The 23,059-nt window shown below is 41.2% G+C and overlaps 1 protein-coding gene across 3 annotated transcripts in view; it reads left to right on the top strand.

Annotated features, from left to right (window-relative positions):
• Dis3l2 (DIS3 like 3'-5' exoribonuclease 2) overlaps positions 1-23,059 on the top strand; it is a 345,312-nt gene that overhangs the window by 121,339 nt on the left and 200,914 nt on the right. For all 3 annotated transcript variants that reach the window (XM_052192653.1, XM_052192651.1, XM_052192652.1), the window contains 2 exons: positions 14,071-14,171; positions 17,779-18,026. In XM_052192653.1, coding sequence (XP_052048613.1) covers positions 14,071-14,171; positions 17,779-18,026 — 349 coding nt within the window. The remainder of the gene's footprint in view (positions 1-14,070; positions 14,172-17,778; positions 18,027-23,059) is intronic.

Below are 23,059 nucleotides of genomic sequence, written 5' to 3'. Positions count from 1 at the left end.
TTGTAGTAGAATTTGCTGCCTACCTCACTTGGTCTTCTAGGGAATATTAAATCCAGTGCTGTATGTGAGTCATCTAATACAATGCCAAGTGTGTGATATCAGCTCAGTGATGAGTTACTAGTTACGTGGTTGAGTGTGATGAGCACCAGGCTTTTCACGTACAGGCCTATGTTTGGGGACAAGATCTCACAGAAGTTTCATCTAGAGTGTGGAATAATGAGCTCTGCATATATTGGGTTTCCCTCCCAATTTACAGATGTGGTTGGCTTCCATATTTCAGAGGAGCCAAGGCCCATGTGTAATCTCATCTGCAGTGTTTGGGTGCAGTGCAGTTGGCATGTCAGGCTTTCTGCCTGAGGTTAACCTTTTCTCCTGGGCTCTGATCTTATTCCTTCCTTCCCAGGGACCCCTCCTTTTTCTATTGTGCTCACTACTACCACACCTTCTTGACTTGTTTCTTCCCATCATCAGCTAGCCATTTCAAGCCCCTCTTATCTTAAAAAAATAAAATATTCAAAACCATGTGGCAATTTCTCTCCCTATATGGCCACCACCCTGTATTATTCTGTTCCCTCACAGCTAGACTTCCTGAGCCCCATTCCACACCCTCATCCCCACAGTTCACATCACACTCGATTTCCCAGGCACAGCATCCTGGCTTCTCTTTGTTTTATTCATTAGATTGGTCTCGCCAGCACTACCTGTGACCTTGTTACTATAGCCACAGTGCCGAACATGCTTTTCCCATTGAAATGCTTTCAGGCTTTGGCTTCTGTGACCCAACATCAGCTTTCTTTCTTCCTTTCTTCCTTTCTTCCTTTCTTCCTTTCTTCCTTTCTTCCTTTCTTCCTTTCTTCCTTTCTTCCTTTCTTCCTTTCTTCCTTTCTTCCTTTCTTCCTTTCTTCCTTTCTTCCTTTCTTCCTTTCTTCCTTTCTTCCTTTCTTCCTTTCTTCCTTTCTTCCTTTCTTCCTTTCTTCCTTTCTTCCTTCCTTCCTTCCTTCCTTCCTTCCTTCCTTCCTTCCTTCCTTCCTTCCTTCCTTCCTTCCTTCCTTTCTTCCTTTCTTCCTTTCTTCCTTCCTTCCTTCCTTCCTTCCTTCCTTCCTTCCTTCCTTCCTTCCTTCCTTCCTTCCTTCCTTCCTTCCTTCTTTCTTTCTTTCTTTCTTTCTTTCTTTCTTTCTTTCTTTCTTTCTTTCTTTCTTTCTTTCTTTCTTTCTTTCTTTCTTTCTTTCTTTCTTTCTTTCTTTCTTTCTTTTTTTAAATACCTCTCTGACCACATCTCAGTTTCCTTTGGAAACTTTTCTTCTGTTGCTTTGCTTGAAAATTGATGGATCAGGGCTCTCATCCCTCCTAACCTAAACAGTCTCTGAGGGAGAGCCATTGTGTTCATTCATCTGTTCTCTACACACAGGTAACTTATATGGACTAGTTCTAGCCCGAATCTTCCTCTTGAGCAGCATATTTAAAGCAGCTGCCTTAGGCTCACTGCCCCCCCCCCCATGTCCTTTCATGCTTCCCTCAGCGTGCTCTTCCTGTGCCAGGCCATTGCTCCTCATGCTTTAGTGCGCCTGCAATCACCTGAGGCTTGTTTCTGGGCCAAGGCCCCAGAGCTTTTGGGTCAGTAGGTGTGAGTTATGATTTGCATGGCTCCCCAGGTGATGTTTATGCTACTAGTCTGGAAAATATCCTTTGAGAACTCCTGTTATAATAAGGCACAATTTTCTGCTGTCTGCTGTACCTTATATACCCCTGCAGTTCCAGATCCCCAGGGGCCTCTAGATCTTTTTGAGTTTTGTCTTCTAATTGCCCCTCTGTCCAGGACCTTTCTGCAACTAGAATGTTCCCCACTTCTGTCTTCCCGATGAATTTGTTTATTTATTCACTTTCCATTCTGATCATAACCCCTCTTCCCAGTCCCACCCTTATTACACCCCGTGTCCCCATTCCTCCCTCCCATTCTCCTCAGGGGAGAGCCCCATAGGTTACCTACCCTTTCTGGCAGAACAAAGGGCATCCTCTCCCACTGAGGCCAGACAAGGAAGGCCCAGCTATGGAAAAGGGATCCAAAGGACCACAACAGAATCAGATAGCCTTGTTCCAATTGTTAGGGAACCCACCCGAAGAACAGCCTGCACTTCTGCTACTTATGTGTATGCAGCCTAGGTCCATCCCATGCATACTCTTTGCTTGGTGGTTCATTCTCTGTGAACCCCTGTGGGTCCAGGTTAGTTGGCCCTGTAGGTCTTCTTGTGGTGTCCTTGACCATGCTGGCTCCCTTTTTCCTTTCCCTATTCTTCTACAAGATACCCCGAACTCTGCCTATTTTTTGGCTGTGGGTCTTCACATCTGTTTCCATCAGCTGCCAGGTGAAACCTCTCAAAAAACAGTTTTTGCTAGCCTCCTGTCTGCAAGTATAGCAGAATATCATTAATAGTGTCAGGATTGACTCTCCCATGGGATGGGTCTCAAGTTGGGCTAGTCATTAGTTGGCCATTCACTTGATCACTGCTCCATCTTTATCCCTACACTTCTTGTAGACAACACAAATTTTGGGTTGAAGGTTTTGTGGGTGGGTTGGTGTCCCTCTTCTTCCACTTCTCTTCTTCCAGGTAGAAGTCCCTGTGTGGCACATTTACACAATTAAATATTACCTAACTATTCAAAACAAAGGCATCGTGAAAATTGCAGGTAAATGAATAGAACTAGAAAATATCATCCTGAGTGAGGTAACCAGGAATGCTTTCTTACAGTAACTTGCTAACTGTTCCTCCTGCTGCCAATCAATTTTCCTGAATCTTTTTTCCAATACAGATACTAGTGTAAATTTCTCCACATAAAGATCCCGTCAAGACGGTTGCCTTTATTCTCCTTTAGCTTCCCGTTGATATAAATCTAAATTTTCTTTACAAGGAACCTTCTCCCCTTCTCCCTCCTTGTTTTGTATATCATGAATTAGGCAGAGAGAGGGAGAGAGCGAGAGAGCGAGAGCGCAAGCACAGCATATGTCTCATCTGGTAGAGTACTTGTTTAGAATGTGAAATATTGTCACAGGCTCAGGTTTTAAATGCTTGCTCCCCATTTCCTGCTGCTATTTTAGAAGGCGACAGAACCTTTACAGGTTTGACTTTGCTGATGGAAGTAAGTCTCTAGGGGTAGGCCATCAATTGAGCCCTGATTACAGATACTCTCTTCTTCCTGATCTGCCTGATAAAAATAATTTTTCTCCACTGAATGCTGGTGCTACTATGGTACAATCTGCCCAGTTGCCTAAGACCAAACAACCATAGATTGAGCCCTATGAAACTATGAGGCAAGTATTTTGTTACTCCTGTAAAAAATTTCTTCCAGGAATTTTGGATAGAGACACAAAAGTAACTAATACAGAAAATTAGCACCAGAAAACTGGGATCAGTACTATGAATAAAGTGATCATAAGGTTCTTAGGCTTTCAGAGCTGATTTGTAGAAACAATACAAAAGAGTCTGGAGCTACAAGCTAGAGGAGAGCTGGAATGGTATAAAAGGAACTTGCTGAGCCAAAGGTCACAATGCCTATACAAGTGTGGACAGTAAGAGAAAGGACTGTCCTGGGAACTGGGATAAAGGCATTCCATCAAAGACTTTGTATTTTACTCATGATATCCTGAAAATTCAAACATTGAGTCCAAAGGTAACGAACTAATTCAGTGAAGGTATTTTCAAGGTAACATAGTATTCAGACTTTAGAATAGCTATTGTTTGCTGCTTTTAGCCAGGTTTACAGTGAGTCTGATGAGCAAAAGGTAGAACAGGAGGGTTCAAAAAGTGGCAGTTTGATCAGAAAAAGAATATACATATAGACAAAATGGCTATACTCCTTAATGAGAGTAAAAACATTAAAAAGAAGCTACACGCTTTGCATTGGGACAATAGGAGAGCTATCTTGAGGTACAGCTGGGCCCATTAAAGGCCCCACAGAGCCGGGCAGTGGTGGCGCATGCCTGTAACCATAGTACTCTGGGAGGCAGAGGCAGAGGCAGGTGGATTTCTGAGTTCAAAGCTAGCCTGATCTACAGAATGAGTTCCAGGACAGCCAGGGCTATACAGAGAAACCCTGTCTTGAAAAAAACAAATCCAAAAATCCAAAAAAAAAAAAAAAAAAAAAAAAAAGGCCCCACAGTTTATAAAAATAAAAACTCATTTGCAAGAGTTTTATTTGAAAAGAAAATGCTGCTAATATGCCATTCTAGAAAACAGTCATGTGGGAAGATGTTACTCTAGATTCAGTTTCCAAGTGTGCTTGCTAGTTTAGGTCAACTTGACATAGCAGAGAGGAGGGAGCCTCAGCTGAGCTCAGTTAGAAAATGCCTCTGAAAGTTTAGGCTGCAGGAGCCTCAAGGGCGTTTTCTTAATTGGTGATTGATGTGGGAGGGCCTAGCCCATTGTCAATGGTGTTACCTCTGAACTGGTGGACCTGAGTTCTATAAGAAAGCAGGTTGTATAAGCCAATTGGAAGCAGATCAGTAAGCATTAACCCTTCATGGCCTCTGTATCAGCTCCTCTTTCCTGCTCTGCTTGATTTCCTGTCCTGACTTCCTTCCATGATGGACTTTAAAGTAGAAGTGTAAGCCAAATAGACCCTTTCTTCTGCAAAATATTTTTGGTCATGGTGTTTCATCACAGTAATAGTAATCCTAATTAAGACACTGAGGTACTCAGAGGCCAGTGTAGCCATGTCCAAGAGGACCCTGCATCTTTTCAAACTAGCCATAGAACTTGGCCCATCTGTCAAGTGCTTTTTCTCAGGCAAACAGAATGTAAGAGTTAGAGAAATCATGGATGTCTCCACCAAGATTTCTACACTTGATCTTAGCCAAAAGACCGAGAAGCGATCCACCAAGATTTCTAAAAATAAGTAAATAAATAAATAAATAAAATAAATAAAATAAAAAGCCTGAGGATCATTCAAAGAAATGGGATCATTTCTACCTGTAGGGAGCCCCCAAGAGGTCAGCATTTGAATATGATGCTTGTGCTATAATTGTGAGTTCATGGTGCCGAAAATGCCAAAAATAATGGTATGCTTGCTAAGGAAAACTCCAGACAGTGAGTGAACTGGCTTAGGCCCTGTGTGCTGTAGGCTGCCAGGTAATAGGGCTGCAGCTGCCGAAGCCCCTTGGTGCTGCATCGTGATACCATGTGCTCCAGATACTGGACCGGGAGCTACAAGGTTTGCCGCCCACTTCCTGGGTTGTGTCTTACATAAATCTTCCTTGCCATCCTCCTGTTTTCAATTTGGGTATGGAAATGTTTGGTTTGTGCCATTGTATTGTGGGAGACTATAACAGCTAAGGTTTTACCTCAAGTCTCAGGAGGGACTTTAGAATTTGAACACTGTGGAAACTAGTAAGACTGGAGACACTTGATGTTGGGCTAAATGTGCTTTTGTATTAGGAGGTGGCCATGATTTTTTTCTTATAGAATTCAGGTTCACCAGTCCAAGGGTGACACCAAATAGACTAGGCCCTCCCACATTAATCACTAGTTAAGAAAATGTCCTACAGGCTTCCTACAGCCCAATCTTATAGAGACATTTTCTAAGGAGCTTAATTGAGGCTCCCTCCACTCTGATGATTCTAGCTTGACTCCAGTTGACCTAAAGTAGTCAGCACACTTGGAAACTGGCTTGGTGGTGAGGTGAGGGTGGGGTTTGGGGATGGGGAGGTACTGTGGGTTTCTAGCAGTAGATTATGTTTTAAATTTGAAAAGTACCCCACAGGCTCCTGTTTTGAATGTGTGTTCCCTAGCTGGAGGGTTATGCTCTAGGGAGCCCGTGGAACCTTTAGGAGTTAGGGCTTAGCTGCAGAAGTAGGTCAGTAACAGCAGGTCAGGCCCTAGTTTTGGCGCTCTCTGTTTTCTGGTCTGACACATGTGAACAGCTGTCTTGTGGCACAGTTTCCTGCAGCCATGGTGCTCTGCTCTGATATATGGAGTAAAGTAGCTCTGAGCTGAAGCTAGAACTATGAGCTAAGACATTCAGTCCACTAACTTGACTCTATTTAGTATTTTGGTTGCAAAAGTGGTCAGTACATAGTATTGTAGGTTACATTTTATATATCAAGAAATGTGACTTATTTTACATTGATGTTATTGTCTTCTATAGTCTTGGCAGTCACTTGTGCCCAAGTTAAAGGATTATATTTATTCAAAACCCATCCTAAGAAACTAGGCTCAAACCTGTAATTCTACCATTTAGGAGGCTGAGGCAGGAAGATCATGAGTCTGAGGCCAGTCTAGATTATGAAGCAAACCCTTGTCACAAAGCTATCTAACCAACTAAACAACAGCAAAGTAGCTCACAGTAAGGGCTGATAAAGACAGTAATGTTAAAAGCATCCAACAATATTTGTTAGCATACTAGTGTCAGGGTTACTACATGTCCACTAAAATTATACAGTTCTCAGTTATAAAGGTAAAAATTTGGGACGTAATAACCTATTCAAAGATGCTTAGGTTAATGTAATAGGACTTGGGTTTTATTTTACCTCTCTGGCACCAAAATATTGAGGTCTGTCACCTCTATTGATGAAAGCAGTGGAATTACACCAAGAGGACCCTATCATTTGATAACTCTTAAGACTTAGAACTGAATCCCAGATTTCTCTGCCACTCTTCTACACACATTGGAACTCATCCACTGCAACTATCTTGTTTCTAGATCTTGTCATACTGTGTTAGGAACATCTTAGACTAGAGCCATGATGGGTTCTGGATCCCATTTCTGCTAAGTCCCTTCTTGCTTGACCCTTGGGTGTTGCTACTTCCCCTCTTTAACTGCTTATTACTTTTCCATAAAACTCCTGATGGGAATGCTTTCTTGTGCGTTGATGAGGAACAGCAATGTGAAAGTACCTGCTTCTGTCTACCCTTTGTGCTTTTGCTGTAAAGGAACATTGGGCAGTGCCACAAGGAAAGCTCACTGTATTTCTTGTGAAGATTGTCACTGCCATTCTTTAATATCGTTCTCCACCCACAGTTACCTGGAAAAATGTCTTCTAGCATTGCTGGTGAGCCTTTTATTCAGACATGCCCTCCCACAGAAAAATTTAAATATCTTGAGGCTGCCTTCTGATGGCCTGAAGAAGCTAGAGCTGTTGGTACCCCAACCCCATACAGTAGTTAGGGTGATCTCTGACAGGTGAGTAAAGGCCAAGGCTTGGCAGCTTAAAACAAAGGTCTTTCAGGGGTCTTTTCTTCTGGGGTAGGCCCTCTGTCAATGACTCAACAAAGTCAAGGCCAGACCAGGATATGTTTGCACAATGGTGGGCCAGTCATCTGTCTTGTCTTTCTTAAAAGGAACCAACCCTAAATTAGGAAAGGAACACTTTTCAAAGAATTTATAAAACCCTGGTCCCCAAGGGGAGACTATGTGGGCTTCTCAGATGCCCCCTCTGCTTCTGGGAGGGCCATTCTCTTTGTGTGTTTGATATCTGTGTATTTATTTAACCTTTAAAAAAAAGTCTGTCTTTAGTGGCTTGGGGGAAAAATTCTTAGGGCTGCTCAGTTATAAAAAAGCACTTTTGCTCTTGCAGAGGACCTGGGTTTAGCTCCCAGCACCCACATGGTGACTCACAGCAATCAGAACTCCCATTTTATGGAGTTCTTGATCCCATGCCTTCTTCTAACTTTTGCAGGCGTTGTTCGTACATGATACACTTAACATACATGCAGGCTAAACACTCATACAGAGTAAATAAAATAAATTGGAAAAATTTTTTAAAGAATCCAGATGACATTTAGAATTTGAATCGTGGTTGTAGAGCTAGAAAGAAATAAAGCCTAGATTCTTCACAAGAATCTGAGACCTTCAGACTCCACCATCAAAGTAGACCTGGAACAAACTCTAATGTAGATCTGTAGCTCAGGGTCAAGTTGACTGACTGGGGCAACCAAGGGATCTCCACTCCTGAATTGGTTTAAGGGCTGGCAATATCCCTGGCTATCTGGCAAAATCAGGTGGAAATTCTTTTAAAAGAAAGCTTTCTTAAGCATAGGCCTCAGATTATTCAATGATCTGTGAATGGAATTATAAATTCTAGCTAACCCATATAAAAGACATGCAATCCAGGTATTTTATTTACAAGCTGTCAGCCCAGACTGGGCAGGCTTTGGAGCTGTTCTAACTTACATCCCAGCCACATATCCCTTGTTACTTGCTGTTTCTCCTGGCCATGAGCTCATGGCCCATTGCCTCTTATGGTGGCTTCCTCCCTCCCTCTCCCTCTCTCTCTCTCTCTCTCTCTCTCTCTCTCTCTCTCTCTCTCTCTCTCTCTCTCTTCCACCCTTTCTTTCTTTCTCTTCCTCCCTTTCCCTCTCTCTTCCTCCTTCCTTCCCTCCCTCCCCCCTCTCCCTCCCTCCAGTCCTTCAGTCCTTTCTTCTTTCTCTTCTCTCTCTACCTGCAACCCCCAGCCAGGTAACTGAAAATCCCCCTACCTCTATTTATTGCATAATCATAGACTTTAGCCTTTTATTGACAGATTAACTTGGGCAGCAGGGTTCACACAACAAAAGCTGGAGTACCAACCCCCTGCAGTGGTAGGTATGTACATATACCCAGGCACTCAAGATGGGCGTGGATTTGCCACATGCTCTTGGTATCTGATAGATTAACACCCCTGTCCTTACTTTTAAAGGCCTTAGCCTTGGTTTTATTTATTTATTTATTTATTTATTTATTTATTTATTTATTTATTTATTTATCTACCTACTTATATTTTTAAATGTATGTGAGTGTTGGCTGGTGAGATAGCTCAGTGGTCAAGAGCACTGACTGCTCTTCCAGAGGTCCTGAGTTCAAATTCCGGCAACCACATGGTGGCTCACAACCATCTGTAATGAGATCTGATGCCCTGGTACCTGAAGACACCCACAGTGTACTTACATATAATAAATAAATAAATCTTTAATTTTTCTTTTTAAAAATGTGAATGTTTTACATGTATGTGTCTGCATACCATGTGTGTGCCTGATGTCCATAGAGGCCAAAAAGTTGTGCTAGAACTCCTGCTGCTGGAGTTATAGATAATTTTAGCTTCCATATAAGGATTGTGAACCAAACGAGTTCTCTGCAAGAGCAAGTGTCCTTATACACTGGGCCCTCTCTCCAGACTCGAAACACACTTTTAAAAAGTTATTATTAATTGTGGTGCTGGGTATTAAGCCTAGAACCTCGTGTATGCTAGGCAAGTGTCTGCCAGCCCTGAAAATGTTTGATATGCTTAGAAAGGGTTAAGAACCATTAGGCTTGCTGGCCTATTATTTTTATAGGGAACAGCCAGTCAGAATAATTTTTCTTAGTAAGGTTGAGTTGCATTTGGTCTTATACAGATGTTAATGCTAACTCTAGTAAACTAGAACTTTCAAACTGTTTAAATAGAATTTCAGGGCATCTATGGAAAGAGGTAGGATTTTACTTGACTTTCTTCCCCTAGTATTTCTCAGAGAGTCTTGAAAAATAGTTTTGAAAACAGTTCTCCTTTAGGGCTGGTAAGTAGCTCAGCAAGTAAAGGAAGGTTCTTGCCATCAAATGCAAAGGTCTAAGTCTGATCCCACCCTGGATCCACTTGGGAGAAAGAGAACTAACTCTTTCAAGTTGTCCTCTGATTTCTACATGCCCATAGTGGACTGAGTGTGCACATAAGTACTACAAACACACACAGAGATACACACACACACACACACACACACACACACACACACACACACACGCGCGCGCGCGCTAATAAATATATGATCAAGAAAATTATCTTTTAAATAAATATTTGGTTTAGAGTTTTTTGAGACAGAAAGGACATCAGAGCTGGCAGCTCTGTCTTTCAGTGTGGCAAACAGCACTGTGGAGGTCACAACCTTTTCCCTATTGAGAACCACTGGCAGGTCTGCCCAGTGCTCATATCCATGCTGGTATTGCATTGCTCTGTTAGAGCAGTGTTCCTAAGAATCCATCAAAAGCATTTTAAATTCAAGCCCATTTTCTACTTTTCAGACCCATCATTTGCAGTGATGAGGACATACTTAGCAGCCCCTTCCTCCTCCCTCCCTCCCTCCTTCACTCCCTTCTTCCCTCTCCTCCCCTCAGAAGCATGACCTCTGCTGCCATCCTTGCCACTCTTGTGATTAAGGCTTTGCTGTGTCTCACTTGGACTATAACCCCAGCTTTCAAAGCATTCAACTCCAGAGCACTACCAACTTCATAACCCCAACCATGTGCTGTATACTTCTCAATGGAGAATCATCTCTGACTTCTGGGATGCATAAGGGATAGTGTCTGAGTCTGGACCTGTATGTTAGAAAGTATGTTCTGCTGAGAATAGCTTTGAATACTAAAATAGTGGTGGCTCAAATGAAAAGAAGCTTATTCCTCTCACGCATTAAAGAAGACCAGATGTGCGCAGGTGATGGCTTGCAGGGTAACCACACAGGTTTCCTACTGTTCTGCTGTTCTGCTGTTCTCCAAAACCAAAGATAGTACTCAGAGTAAAGCTGTTATCACCCACATTCCCAACAGTAGGTATGAGGGACGAGAAAGCAGGGTCTGGACTTGAAGGAACCTTCCTGAAAGATACTAGTAACACTTTTCCCTACATGTTAGTGGTTAAAGCTGTGGCCCAAACTGGCAGCCATACATTGTTGCAAAAATTCCTAAAGAACATGATGTTTTGACCAGGCTGCCCTGCTAAAATTTGGGGCACTCAATTTTAGGAAAAAAGAGGGTGGACATGGGCAGTGACTAGAGTCTCTCCCAGCCGTGTTCTCCTGCAGCAGCTCTTTCTCACCGACACTGTGTCTCCAGCCTGCTGATAAGTACTGTAATGTCTTACTAGACCATTTTCGTTTCCACAGCAGTGATGGTGCATTAGCCCTTCCTTGTATGGAGCAGTGGAAAAGCTTTGTGGATTTAGTAGTTATAGATTTGTGTTGAGCCTCTGCTCCACTTGGTGGCCTGAAAGCTTAAGTACAGAAGTACAAAGCATACAAACTGTATGTAAAGACAGCCTGTCACTCTTGAATTGTAGACCTTTGTATTGAGCTGATTGTTCAGCATGTATGGCCAGCTCCAAATTAAACTCTAGATTTTACTTCCTTCTCTAAACTTTAAGTGATGCCCCCTATGAATGTAACTGCCCAGGTCATAAAGCTGGAAATATCCATTCACTGTTCATATGCAGTAACCCTTACGTTCTCACAGAAAATTGCCACCAGCCAATCAGTTTAACTGCAAAATACATCTTAGTTCTCGAGTGCCTGTACCACAGCTTTGTCCTCAAGCAATTTCTCTCTGCAAATCAGCAAATCTCTCTGATCTTCCCCCTGGACCACACCTCTCTGGGCCAAGCCATTCTGGAACACTCCTCTCTTGCTCAAACCCTGTTGTTTCTAGGCTTAAATTCTGGACTTGTGTATCCTGCAAGGAAGGCCACATCTGACTTCACTGCTGTTGTTCCTTTCTCATCTCTTGCATAACCCATCTGGTTCCCTTTCTGCCCCTTGACTGTAGTCAGGGCCATACATGAAGAGTGCCCTGCCCCCACTCTTCTTCACTTGCCGTTCCTCACACCCTGGCTACTTTTGCCTACACCATCCCTGTGTCTTGATGTAAATGTCATTTCCTCATAAGCCATTCCTTAACCTTTAAACTGCATTTCCCTCCCTGTCCTTTCAGGTTGTTTTTTTCCCCCTGAGGATTCATCACAAATTATCATTTATATTTACAGAATGTTTGCTTACTAACACTATTTCCATATTCATGTATATAAGTTTCTTGAGAGTTTAGAACATACTTCTCTTACTAAAAGCTAAATCCTCAATATCTAATACTCAATAAACATTTAATGACTCAATTAAATGAATTAATAAATGACTTCAGATTAAGCATCGCAGTACCTTTAATTAAACTGGCAACTTTACTCTTCGATGCAGAGAACTTAGAAAGGTCGTGTTTTTGGTATGATGGAAGTCATGCCTGGGCCCACTTCTGTTCTTGGCCTTTTGTTTTAGATGTAACCTGGTGTACCCTCTGGACTGGCGGGCTTGCTATTGTCAGCTTGGAATCTAAAGTGATAGTCACCTTAAAATGGAGCCTGGCCTTTGTCTAGTGGCCATCCCAGAAGAATGCTTGCCCTGCTTCTGGGCTGTAATGGAAAAACTGGTCTCATCTGAGTATGGTTATGCTTGCCTTCAATTCCCAGCTCCCAGGAGGCTGAGGCAGGAAGATCACAAGTTCAAGGTCAGCATCAGCTATTTACCAAGAAAACAGATAAAACAATGAAAACAACAAAACAAAACAAAAAGCAAACAAAAGAAAGAAAGAAAGAAAGAAAGAAAGAAAGAAAGAAAGAAGAAAGAAAACTTTTTATTCCCACCATTCTGATTTGATTAACTTTGTAAATCCAAACCCTTAAATATCAGATATCTAGGTAGTGTGCAATTATAATTTTATCTTCTTTTTTTTCAATGAATTGTGTTAATATGTAGAAAACACTGGCAAGATAACATAACAACAGAAATCAATACTGGGTACCTGTGTTTTCTTTCAGACTTTTTTTTTAAATGTTCTGGAAGCAACTGTTTTTTGTTTTGTTCTGTTTTCTTTCTGAGTTATTGATCAAAGCTAAGAGCTGATCTTGAATGGTTACCATGCTTTTACTGATAGGTCATTTACTGTGGGAGAGTTTGTTTTTCATTTTTGGAAGACTGAAAAGTCTGCTTTCAGTAGCACTATTGTGGGTGGATTTCAGTGAAGATAGAAACATATAGTTCATCATTCTGAGTTTGAGACTACTGCAGTGGTTCTCTAGCTTTGCCCAGAAGAGACAGGCAATCTCAAAAAGGATTTATGTAATTTTTTTGGGCCTTGCAAATGTCTAAGTGATAAGTGCATGTCTCTCTTAACTTCTTGGAGCAGGTGCTATGTGAATTGATTGTGGATCCTTGTTAACCAAAAATCTGTTATAGCTGGAGAAGAATGTTTTTCAGAGAAAATATAATCTAGCAAGTGAAAAATAAAAAATTAAAATTTCAGAAAGTCTAATTTGCTGCTTTTGCTCATGGGTGTTTTTAATGAAATGCTTCTAGTGAAAGCCTGACACTGCTTCCTTGGGGAGATGTGATTTCAGTTTTTTGAGTGAATGTGCATTGCAGCATTTAAGAATAGAAAACTAGGATTAGAGGTTTTTAAGCACTTTATTCTTCTTATGATACCATTAAGAATCTTTTTCCTTCCTAACAGTATTGGGGATTGCATCGAGGGCTTTATGCATTTTAGCAAGTGCTCGGTTACAGCAACAGCCCTTGTCAGTAAGATTGACAGCTAGGAAATTCAGAATTGGGTTGGGTCATTCATTCATTCATTCATTCATTCATTATATAAATACAGTTTATTTTTCATTGTTTTCTTTATTTTTTCATTATGGAAAAATACTAAAAATACTAAAGTACTTTCCAAATCACTTTGTTAATGCTCACTCACATATTCTGTGCTATATCTAGCCTCTGTGACGTTGTCGACCATGAGAGGGTAGGACTTTATGGTAATGTGATTTTGAGGGGGTCACACATGTTCTTGTGAGTAACCCCTCACCTGCGTTCTGTAAGAATGCCCAATTAAAAGGACAGTAAAGGTTTATGTTAATTTTATTTAATTTATTTTATGAGATGTACATGATAAACTTGCTTTTCACTTTCATTCTTCGCTGTGTACTGGAGTCATGTGGACAAGAGCTATACATTTTACTTTCTGGCATGTTGACTCATGAGCAATTTAATTTTAATGCTCTCTACATTTATGCTGTCTAGTATGTATGTTAAATAGGTCAAAGGTAGCCTAGGAGCAGGTGTCAGTGCAGGCACAGCTCTGGCATGCCTGGCCTTACCCAGCCCGCGCCCAGCAGCTGCCTGCGTTCGTTCCTCTTTGTGAAGAAGTGCTGTGGAGTACTTGACCTTCACGAACCTTTCTAGTATGAATTTCAAGATCTCTGTGTGCCCAGTGGACATGGAACTAACTAGTTGCTCTTCTTTTTTTTCTTCTCTGACTTAGGAAAAGAAGATTCTAGTGCTCCAGTCATGAAAGACGAGAGCACCCCCACATCACAGGACACTAGAGCCTTATCAGAGAAGCCACTCCAGAAATCAGCAAAGGTCCTTTTCCACATATCTTCATTTCATATTTTCACATACTTGTCATTTGGGATGCTCATCAGAACTATAATAGCTTAGTTAATCAGAAAGTCAACAGAAACTATAAATTGGGGGAAATGGATCAGATTCTGGAACTTAAACATGTGAGTGTGTCTTTATTTGCTTGATTTGGGATGTTAGTGGCATCTTCAGGTAGAGGACCAAACACAGTTGACTCTTACTCTTGGTGGCACACGTGCTGCAAGAACAAGATATAAAGTGAAACTGTAATGAGACTTCCTGTACACAGACATTCATCAGTATTACTCTGGGTTGCATATCAACCATTTTGCTGAGAGTAGCTCTCTTGCCTGTCTACATGAGTAGATATACTCATTTGTTGAGTAGATATACTCAAGTTGTTATACTGTGTATGTCCTGCTGTTGTTCATGGGTCATCCAGAGCTTCATCTCACTAGGCATTCTTGGGGACAACTGTGTCAGGATATGTTAACTGGGAATGGCTGTCATGAGCAGGTAGCCCAGCACAGGGGCCAGGAGGTGCTGCCTTCCTCTTCCCATAGTTCTTTGGTTGTATCCTGTGTTTTTGGCATGAAGGATGTGTAAATTATCACTTTGTATTATCTGTGTATTTATATAACATACAAAATATGTATGTATATATATATTTTATATACTACATATTTATACACTATATATAACATGCATGTGACAAAGCTATACCTGTTTTGTATCACCTGTACAGCATTTACATTTTTTACTTTATAATTTAAATTAAACAAACAAGGAATGTTTACATAAAAATTATACATTTTTCTTGCCTTGTCAAATCAAATTCTGACTGCACAGAGTCTCTGTGATTCTCTGTGACTTTAGTTAAAGCTGGCCTCTGTCCGTGGAGCTTCTGTCTGTAATTTCTTGTCACCCTTCCACCATGCTTATCTCTTTTCTTCTTCTCTCCATTGGATAATATTTCATAATGAATTGAACCTAAAATTATAAGGAAAAAGGTAGCCCTTCCATGTCAAATGTATGTGAATCAGAGTCATTCCTAGGGCACTGACATGGAATGTGTAATAGGTAATGCTCAGCCACCCTGTACTTCAGAAGTATCAAAAAATAAATGGACAAGCAAGGACTTCTGGTTCAGACACTATGGCATGAACTTGTTTTTCTCCTCCTACTAAATATAATTATAAATCCTGGAAAGAATATAAATAAGAGGCATTCAGAGGAGAAATGTGAACAGTAAAAAGGGGGAGCAGAATTAGTTAGGAACTCTAGAGCTGGAGAAAGTCTTTCTGAATCTAGCCCAGAAGCAGAGGGCGGAGCAAGGAGACTCACTTCTCACATCTAACATGAAACTCTCAAGAGATACCAGGTAATCCTGGCAGCACCATCAAAGGAATTTGACTGGAAGCCCTGGATTTTAAATGGCCAGGGGAAGGGGCTCTCCTTTTACCTCAGGCCCCTAACCCCTCTCTCCCTACCAAGAGACAGCAGACATCTGACTGGCTTCAAGAGACCCCACAACAAGAAACACAAGACTCAGAAAGCATTTTTCCCCACTCAGGCACTAGGCTGCCAGAGACCACAGTGAAAAGGGCAGCCTGACACAGAAAGCTCCCTTCTCCTCATCCAGAAGACTTAGCCTTTGGCCAGTAAGGCCCTTCTTCAACAGGCCTCTGGTCCCTATGGCCTGGGTAATCCTCTCTTGCACCTAGAGATGCTGAGCAGCCAGGAAGTACCAACAAGGGAGAGCCTGCTCTGACAAGATACTCCAATTTAGTAGACTGTCCTTGAAGGCAGAGATATCCCTTTCATACTTCCAGGTCGCCTAACCTGGGAGCTTGTCTTCTACCTCCCAGGAATAACTAGCAGACACCAGCAGAAGTCCAGTGTTATTCTATAAACCAGACATATCAAAATTGTATCAAAACAGTTATCATTAGAACTGAATCCACTGCAGAAGGCTAAAGTATGCTGAAGTTGAATACAATTTCTGCCTCTGTCTCTGAGATGTTGGAGTAGGACTCAGATACTCTTCAGGTTATAGCCTAGAGGTTCACAATACAGGAGAAACTCCTTAAGAACTATAGAGGGCTAATATCCAATATATATAAAGAACTCAAGAAGTTAGACTCCAGAAAACCAAACAACCCTATTAAAAAATGGGGTACAGAGTTAAACAAAGAATTCTCACCTGAAGAACTTTGGATGGCGGAGAAGCATCTTAAAAAATGCTCAACTTCATTAGTCATTAGGGAAATGCAAATCAAAACAACCCTGAGATTTCACCTTACACCAGTCAGAATGGCTAAGATTAAAAATTCAGGAGACAGCAGGTGTTGGCGAGGATGTGGAGAAAGAGGAACACTCCTCCACTGCTGGTGGAGTTGCAAATTGGTACAACCACTCTGGAAATCAGTCTGGCAGTTCCTCTGAAAACTGGGCACCTCACTTCCAGAAGATCCTGCTATACCACTCCTGGGCATATACCCAGAAGATTCCCCAGCATGTAATAAGGATACATGTTCCACTATGTTCATAGCAGCCCTATTTATAATTGCCAGAAGCTGGAAAGAACCCAGGTATCCCTCAACAGAAGAGTGGATGCAAAAAATGTGGTATATCTACACAATGGAGTACTATTCAGCCATTAGAAACAATGAATTCATGAAATTCTTAGACAAATGAATGGAGCTGGAGAACATCATACTAAGTGAGGTAACCCAGACTCAAAAGATGAATCATGGTATGCACTCACTAATAAGTGGATATTAACCTAGAAAACTGGAATACCCAAAACATAATCCACACATCAAATGAGGTACAAGAAGAACAGAGGAGTGGCCCCTTGTTCTGGAAAGACTCAGTGAAGCAGTATAGGGCAAAACCAGAACAGGGAAGTGGGAAGGGGTGGGTGGGAGGACAGGGGGAGGGAAGGGGGCTGATGGGACTTTCGGGGAATGGGGGTCAGGAAAAGGGGAAATCATTTGAAATGTAAATAAAAAATATATCGAATAAAAAAAAAAGAACTATTATATACCAAGAGCCAACACAATTATATTAAGTGAGAAAAGATATTCAGTTAACGTCAATGCCCAAGATACTGGGTTATCCAACAAGAGCCCACTTGAAAGCTATTATAAAGATTTTCAACAAACATTACACTTTCTCTGGACACATTTGAGAAAACAGGACATGTCAGCAAAGAAATAGAAGTTATATCCCAATTGAGAACAGTAATTTTTTAATGTTTGATAACATTTTAAAAGAAAGCAGTTACGGTTTTGTTCTTGGGAAATCCTGGTATTGTTCTTGTGGGAAAAGTATAATGGAGCTATCCAGGCTGCTCAGATCTTTATAAGGCATAGCACATGCCTATCAAAAGCATTTTTATCTAATTTATCTCATTTATCCATTTGTTCATAGTTTCTTCCTTTTCCTGAATACTCAAGTTGTTGCAGCTTATATATCAGTCACTTAGTTACAGAGTATCAGAGAGCCATTTCATGGTGAACTCCTAAAGCAGTTAGGTTGTTAGTTGATCAGACTTTCTGACTGATACTCATATAAACAATGACTTTGTCTTTGGTGTTTTCAGGTGGTTTACATCTTGGAGAAAAAGCATTCCCGAGCAGCAACTGGCATCCTGAAGCTCTTGGCTGATAAGAACAGTGACCTGTTTAAGAAATACGCCCTGTTTTCTCCTTCAGACCACCGAGTACCTAGAATTTACGTACCTCTCAAGGACTGTCCCCAGGATTTCATGACCCGACCTAAAGACTATGCCAACACGCTGTTCATCTGTCGCATCCTTGACTGGAAGGAGGACTGTAATTTTGCCCTGGGGTAGGTGTTCTCTGGCAGAAAACTGCAGAGCACAGCACACACGAAAACAGTGTGGGCGGGCTTAGGTGAGCAGCTTATGTACTTAGTCTTCCTTACTAAGGTACAAGCCTTGCTACTGCTGCAATTTGGCCCCCATCTTCTAGAACTTGCCCACAGGTCATCTATAGACTGCTTGAATTACCAAGCAAGCACCATTTCTATTCACATAAAATATAATACATTCTAGATTTCTTCCTGCTATGTCATAAATACTACTGGGACCTGTGTACTGCAGATAAGTTCTTGCACTAAGCAGTCAGTCTTCTAATTTCACACCTCATGTTAAAATATAAGGAGTCCCACCATATTCAGGGAATCTGTGGCTTCTTTGCTTTATTATGGACATGGAGACATGTTTGAGTGTTGGACTTGTTCATGAATGCCAAAGTCTCCATACATGGCATTGGAGATAGAGAGGAGCACAAGGGCACCATGTTTTGATGGAAGCTGTCAAAAATCATTCATTTAAGCATATTTGCCATGGTCCTTAGACTCTTAAGTATTGTCATTTTATTTTGTTTGAAGAATCTGCTGGACCTTCATCATAAGCGCTATACCTATTTCTTCTTATAGCTAGTGTTCATTTTGAAAAAAAGTAATGTGTAAGCTACATTTTTGACATTTTATAATGATGTCTGGTTTTTGCATCACATGGAATAAAATGTAAGTATATAATGGTAGAGGAGCCTGTGTGAACACTACTTGTAGTTCAGTGTAGTGCACATCCAACTTGTCTAAGACTCTCCATGAGATGCTCTATGCTTATCAGAGCCAGTCCTCAGTGAATGACCAGTAGCCACTATGTGCTGCTCTTGTTAGATTTATTCTACTTGTGTGTTCGTAATGCTTAGTCAGTTCAGCTAAGCAAAATCTTTGTATGAAGCCAGGCAAGGTAGCTCACCTTTAGTCCCAGCACTGAGAAAATCAAGGCATGTGGATCTTAAGGCCATTCTGGTCTACATAGAGACTTTTAGGCCAGCAAGAGCTACATAATGAGACCCTTCTCAACAAACAAACAAACAAACAAACAAACCTATCGATCCATCTATCTATGTATCTAGGTATCTTTCTCTGTATCTTTCTCTGTATCTGTCTGTCTGTCTATCTATCTATCTATGTTTGTATTTATGTATGTATGTTCTATGTATGTAAAGATGCATTTTGTATCATCTATGTATGTATGATCTATGTATGTACAGATGCATGTATGTATCTTCTATGTATGTATGTACCTATTTATGTATTTGTCTATGTATGTATCCACCTATTTATGTATCTGTCTATGTATGTATCATCTATGTATGTATATGTATGTATCTACCTATTTATGTATGAGTGTATGTGTATTTATCTATATTTGTATGTATGTATGATCTATGTGTGTATGTATTTGTATGTATGTACCTATATATCTATGTATTTATCATCTATGTATGTATGTGTATATATCTACTTATTTATGTATGAGTGTGCCTGTCTGTCTGTCTGTCTATCTATCTATCTATCTACCTACCTACCTACCTATCAACATCATGTGTCACACTGATGTAATTTAAGAAGCCTCACACCATGCCCCTTTCCTAGTTATGTGAAGACTATAGTAATTTCCATGGTCTCAGAGCCACTTAGGAACCATTGTGCTTTCTTTTCCCTCAAGTATGTGGTTGTAGTCTCATCATTTTAAAGCCTAACTTATTATCAAAGAATGACATCAGCCTCTCAAGCTCCAAATAGTCCTTCTCACAGGCTTTGCCAGTTTCTCACCATCAAATCAAAAGGCCTGATGATGGTTGTGCTACTTGCTCCTGTTGACTGTGTTGCCACACTGTTGTGCAGTGATGAGGGAAACTGCCTTGTGAGAGCAGGAAATCCAGTCGTCTTTTATCTGCTGTTCTACCATATCCCATTGTGCAAGCATGATTGGGCCATTTCCTGAGTATTCAGGTTTAAGGGTGTAGTCAGGAAATCTTCCTGGTGTGAGTTTATGAAGAACCTTATATATCCTCCATGCACAGCTGAACTTTTATCTCATCAGGAACCCTTGGCTTGAGTTAAGTGCGGCAGCAGCAGCCAAAAAGGAATCCAGGCCTTGGAAACAGCAAGTGTAGTCATTGGTTCTAAAGAAAGAATATTCTCAAATGATAATCATATGTAACTTCCAAAGTAAAGTTCAACTATTATCATAATTAGATGAAAAACTATGATTTGTCTACATTTGTAATGTAAAGTCATTCAAATTGTATTTCCTAAAACCATGCCTTCAAATTCTTTGTGAAAAGAAAATTTACTTATAAAATAAAACAGACAGCTTTCCACGATGAGGTTCTCAGATGGCATCTGTTGCCGGAGGGTGAGAGCTGCAGCTGTCAAGCTGTTGGTGGCCGCCTGCCGTTTTGTTCTGGCTATCAGTTACTGATCTTTAGGAACTGAGGTCACTGTTTCCCAGTCTGCATGTGATGTGCTACAGTGCCTAGGTTTCCCCCTTCATCTTTGCCAGGCTTTGCCCAGGAGCATGAGGTGGCAGTCGTGAGGGTGGGAGGGATGGTCAGCTGCCACATAAGCAGTGCCTAAAGTCCAAATTAGCTAAGGCATCTTCCTCCGAAATGTCTTCCCTGGGCCTACGTCTTTTCCCTCAAGAGTCTTGAGCTTCTTCTGCCCATGACATTGTTACCAATTCTTTAAATCCAAAGTTAGATTCCTTTTTGGTGGATAAATTTAGTTCATCAGACAGCCTTAAGTATGTGTAAGGTGCTGTGCCACCCGAGGAGCACAGGGTGAGCAAGCTAGAGTAAGTTCTGGAAACTGTGACTAATAGAAGTCTTTGATATAAATGGCAAAGAGATAATTTGATTCTAAGAAATGGAATCCCACCTGCACTAATTTAAATCATGTGGGGATTACTGTTAGAAGCCGGTGGTTCTCCTTAAACTCGTCACGGAACCTAGGAGGAAGGATTATGAGAAATTCATAACCAGCATAGCAGCAAACATACTGCTCTTCTCTCAAGCACGCTGACAAGACCAGTCACCCTCCGCTGGGCAGTGCACGCCCCGCCTCCCTTGGCACAGCAGACATCTACCTGCATAGCAGTGTGGATGCTGCCCGTCTGTGGGTCACAAGACAGAAGTCACGGGCAGCCAATCCACTGACCAAGTTACGACAGATAAGTTCTAGGAAGTAGCTTGAAGCAGATGTGGGACCCAGGCTTCTGTGGCCTTCTGCCTCACGTGCAGGATGTTGACTCCAACTCTTTGGAAAGGCACATGGAGAAATCAGAAATGAATGTCCTTTCCTTTTGAGCTCCCACTATAGTACAAAACAAATTGTCTTAGGTTCTTTCACAGAAAGAAAAAGAATTTATGAAGGTTTGGAGGAGATAGAAGAAAGGGGAGATATAGGATCATTTTCCAGGAGACCGAAACTCTTTGCTAATAGATCCCCTGGACTGAGAGTCTAGAGTGGACAGAAAGGGGCCCCAGGAACAGCCAGAGAGTAGAAGCCAGAGGAACTGGGAGAACCGAAGCAGGAAAAGTGCAGAGGAGACAAGCGGATTGACAAAATTTCTGGGGAAGAAGAGAAGGTAAATTCTGTATGAAAAACAAAAAGGGTAGAAGGCTCTTAGAACTTCCAAACCTCAGATGGCAAATGCTGGTGGTAGTGTAACCACAATGTCCTGAGAGCAGACCTTTGTAAAACCTACTTCCAAGCTCCCACAATAGCCTTCACTGATTACCCCATTTTTTGCTGTTTCCTTAGGTGACTGTCTGTTCACGGCTCCATGGTTTTGTATACTGTACATACTAGCAGTTACTCTCACCACTTGGTGAAATATGCAGCTTTTTAATTCAACTCAGTTGGCCATTCAAAAAAATCTCAGCTGATTCTCAGGCCTCCTTTGGGGTTTTCACATAGCTTCTAATAATTTCACTACTGTAGCTCATATACTGTTTGGATTATAATCACTTATTTGATATTTTACTTGGCTATGAGCTTATTTTAATCAAAACTACTTTAGGATAAGGCTGGTCAGATGATGAGGTGGAAATGAAGGTGACTCTCAGATCTGGAGCTAGATTGACAAGGAAATACAGAGAATGAGAGGAAGTTTGGAATGGAAAATAAGGAGACCCAAACTTCCATGACATCAAGGTCAGTGCATGGTTACAGTGTATGTCACGTGTACAGATCAGGTGGAGGGTGTCAGTGTTAGGAAGTTCCAACATTTAGCAAAAAGATTGAAAAGAATATGAACATTTATAGAATGTATGATATCAGTAGCTTTGGGAAGATCATAAGGAAGCCATTGGCCTTGGCTCCCAAATGCTGTAATTGCTTCTCTGGCATCCCCTGTGACACTGTGGCACCTCAGTTTAAGGGAAGCTCAGAAGCCTTTACAGTTTGAGACCCATAGTCTTTAGGGTTATATTCTCTCTTGATGTTTGGATTGTCATATGGAGTCTCTTGACTTGACTTCTCTCTATAATATATCTACTACCTTTAGTGAATTATTAGGCTTATAATTCTGTCAAAACCCAAACAGTAGTCTTAGCCCTTGCTGGCATTTAGGGACCACTGCTTTTTGCCATAAATCACAGCATACTTAAGACTTTTAATATTTAGTAGTGGACTCTTGTCCAGAATAACCAAAGAGCTGCATTGGCTTCCTCTCTGGAATGATTTGCAAATTATGTAATGAGATTTACAGTTTTAGGAACTTCTCAACTCTCTTAAATCTTCATTCCCTTTTGAAACTCTCATAGTGACATTCATGCTGGTATTTCTTAGACCTTTGTAAAACCTACTACCAAGGCTCTAAAGATCACTGACTCAGCCTCATCCCTTATACAATGTCCTGGGCACAGACAGCAAGGTCACTTCCTCCTGGGTGTGCTGTGGTTTCTTTTCAAATAATGTAAGAACTCTTGAAGGAAATGGAAGAGTTTCACAGTAGCTACTGTAAGGAACAAATAGTGTCTTTTGTCAAACCTGAAGAC

This window comes from Apodemus sylvaticus, chromosome 9 (assembly GCF_947179515.1).
Source record: "Apodemus sylvaticus chromosome 9, mApoSyl1.1, whole genome shotgun sequence".
Taxonomy (NCBI): Eukaryota; Metazoa; Chordata; class Mammalia; order Rodentia; family Muridae; genus Apodemus; species Apodemus sylvaticus.
Note: the sequence above shows the minus strand (reverse complement) of the source record. Positions and strands in the feature narration are given on the sequence as shown.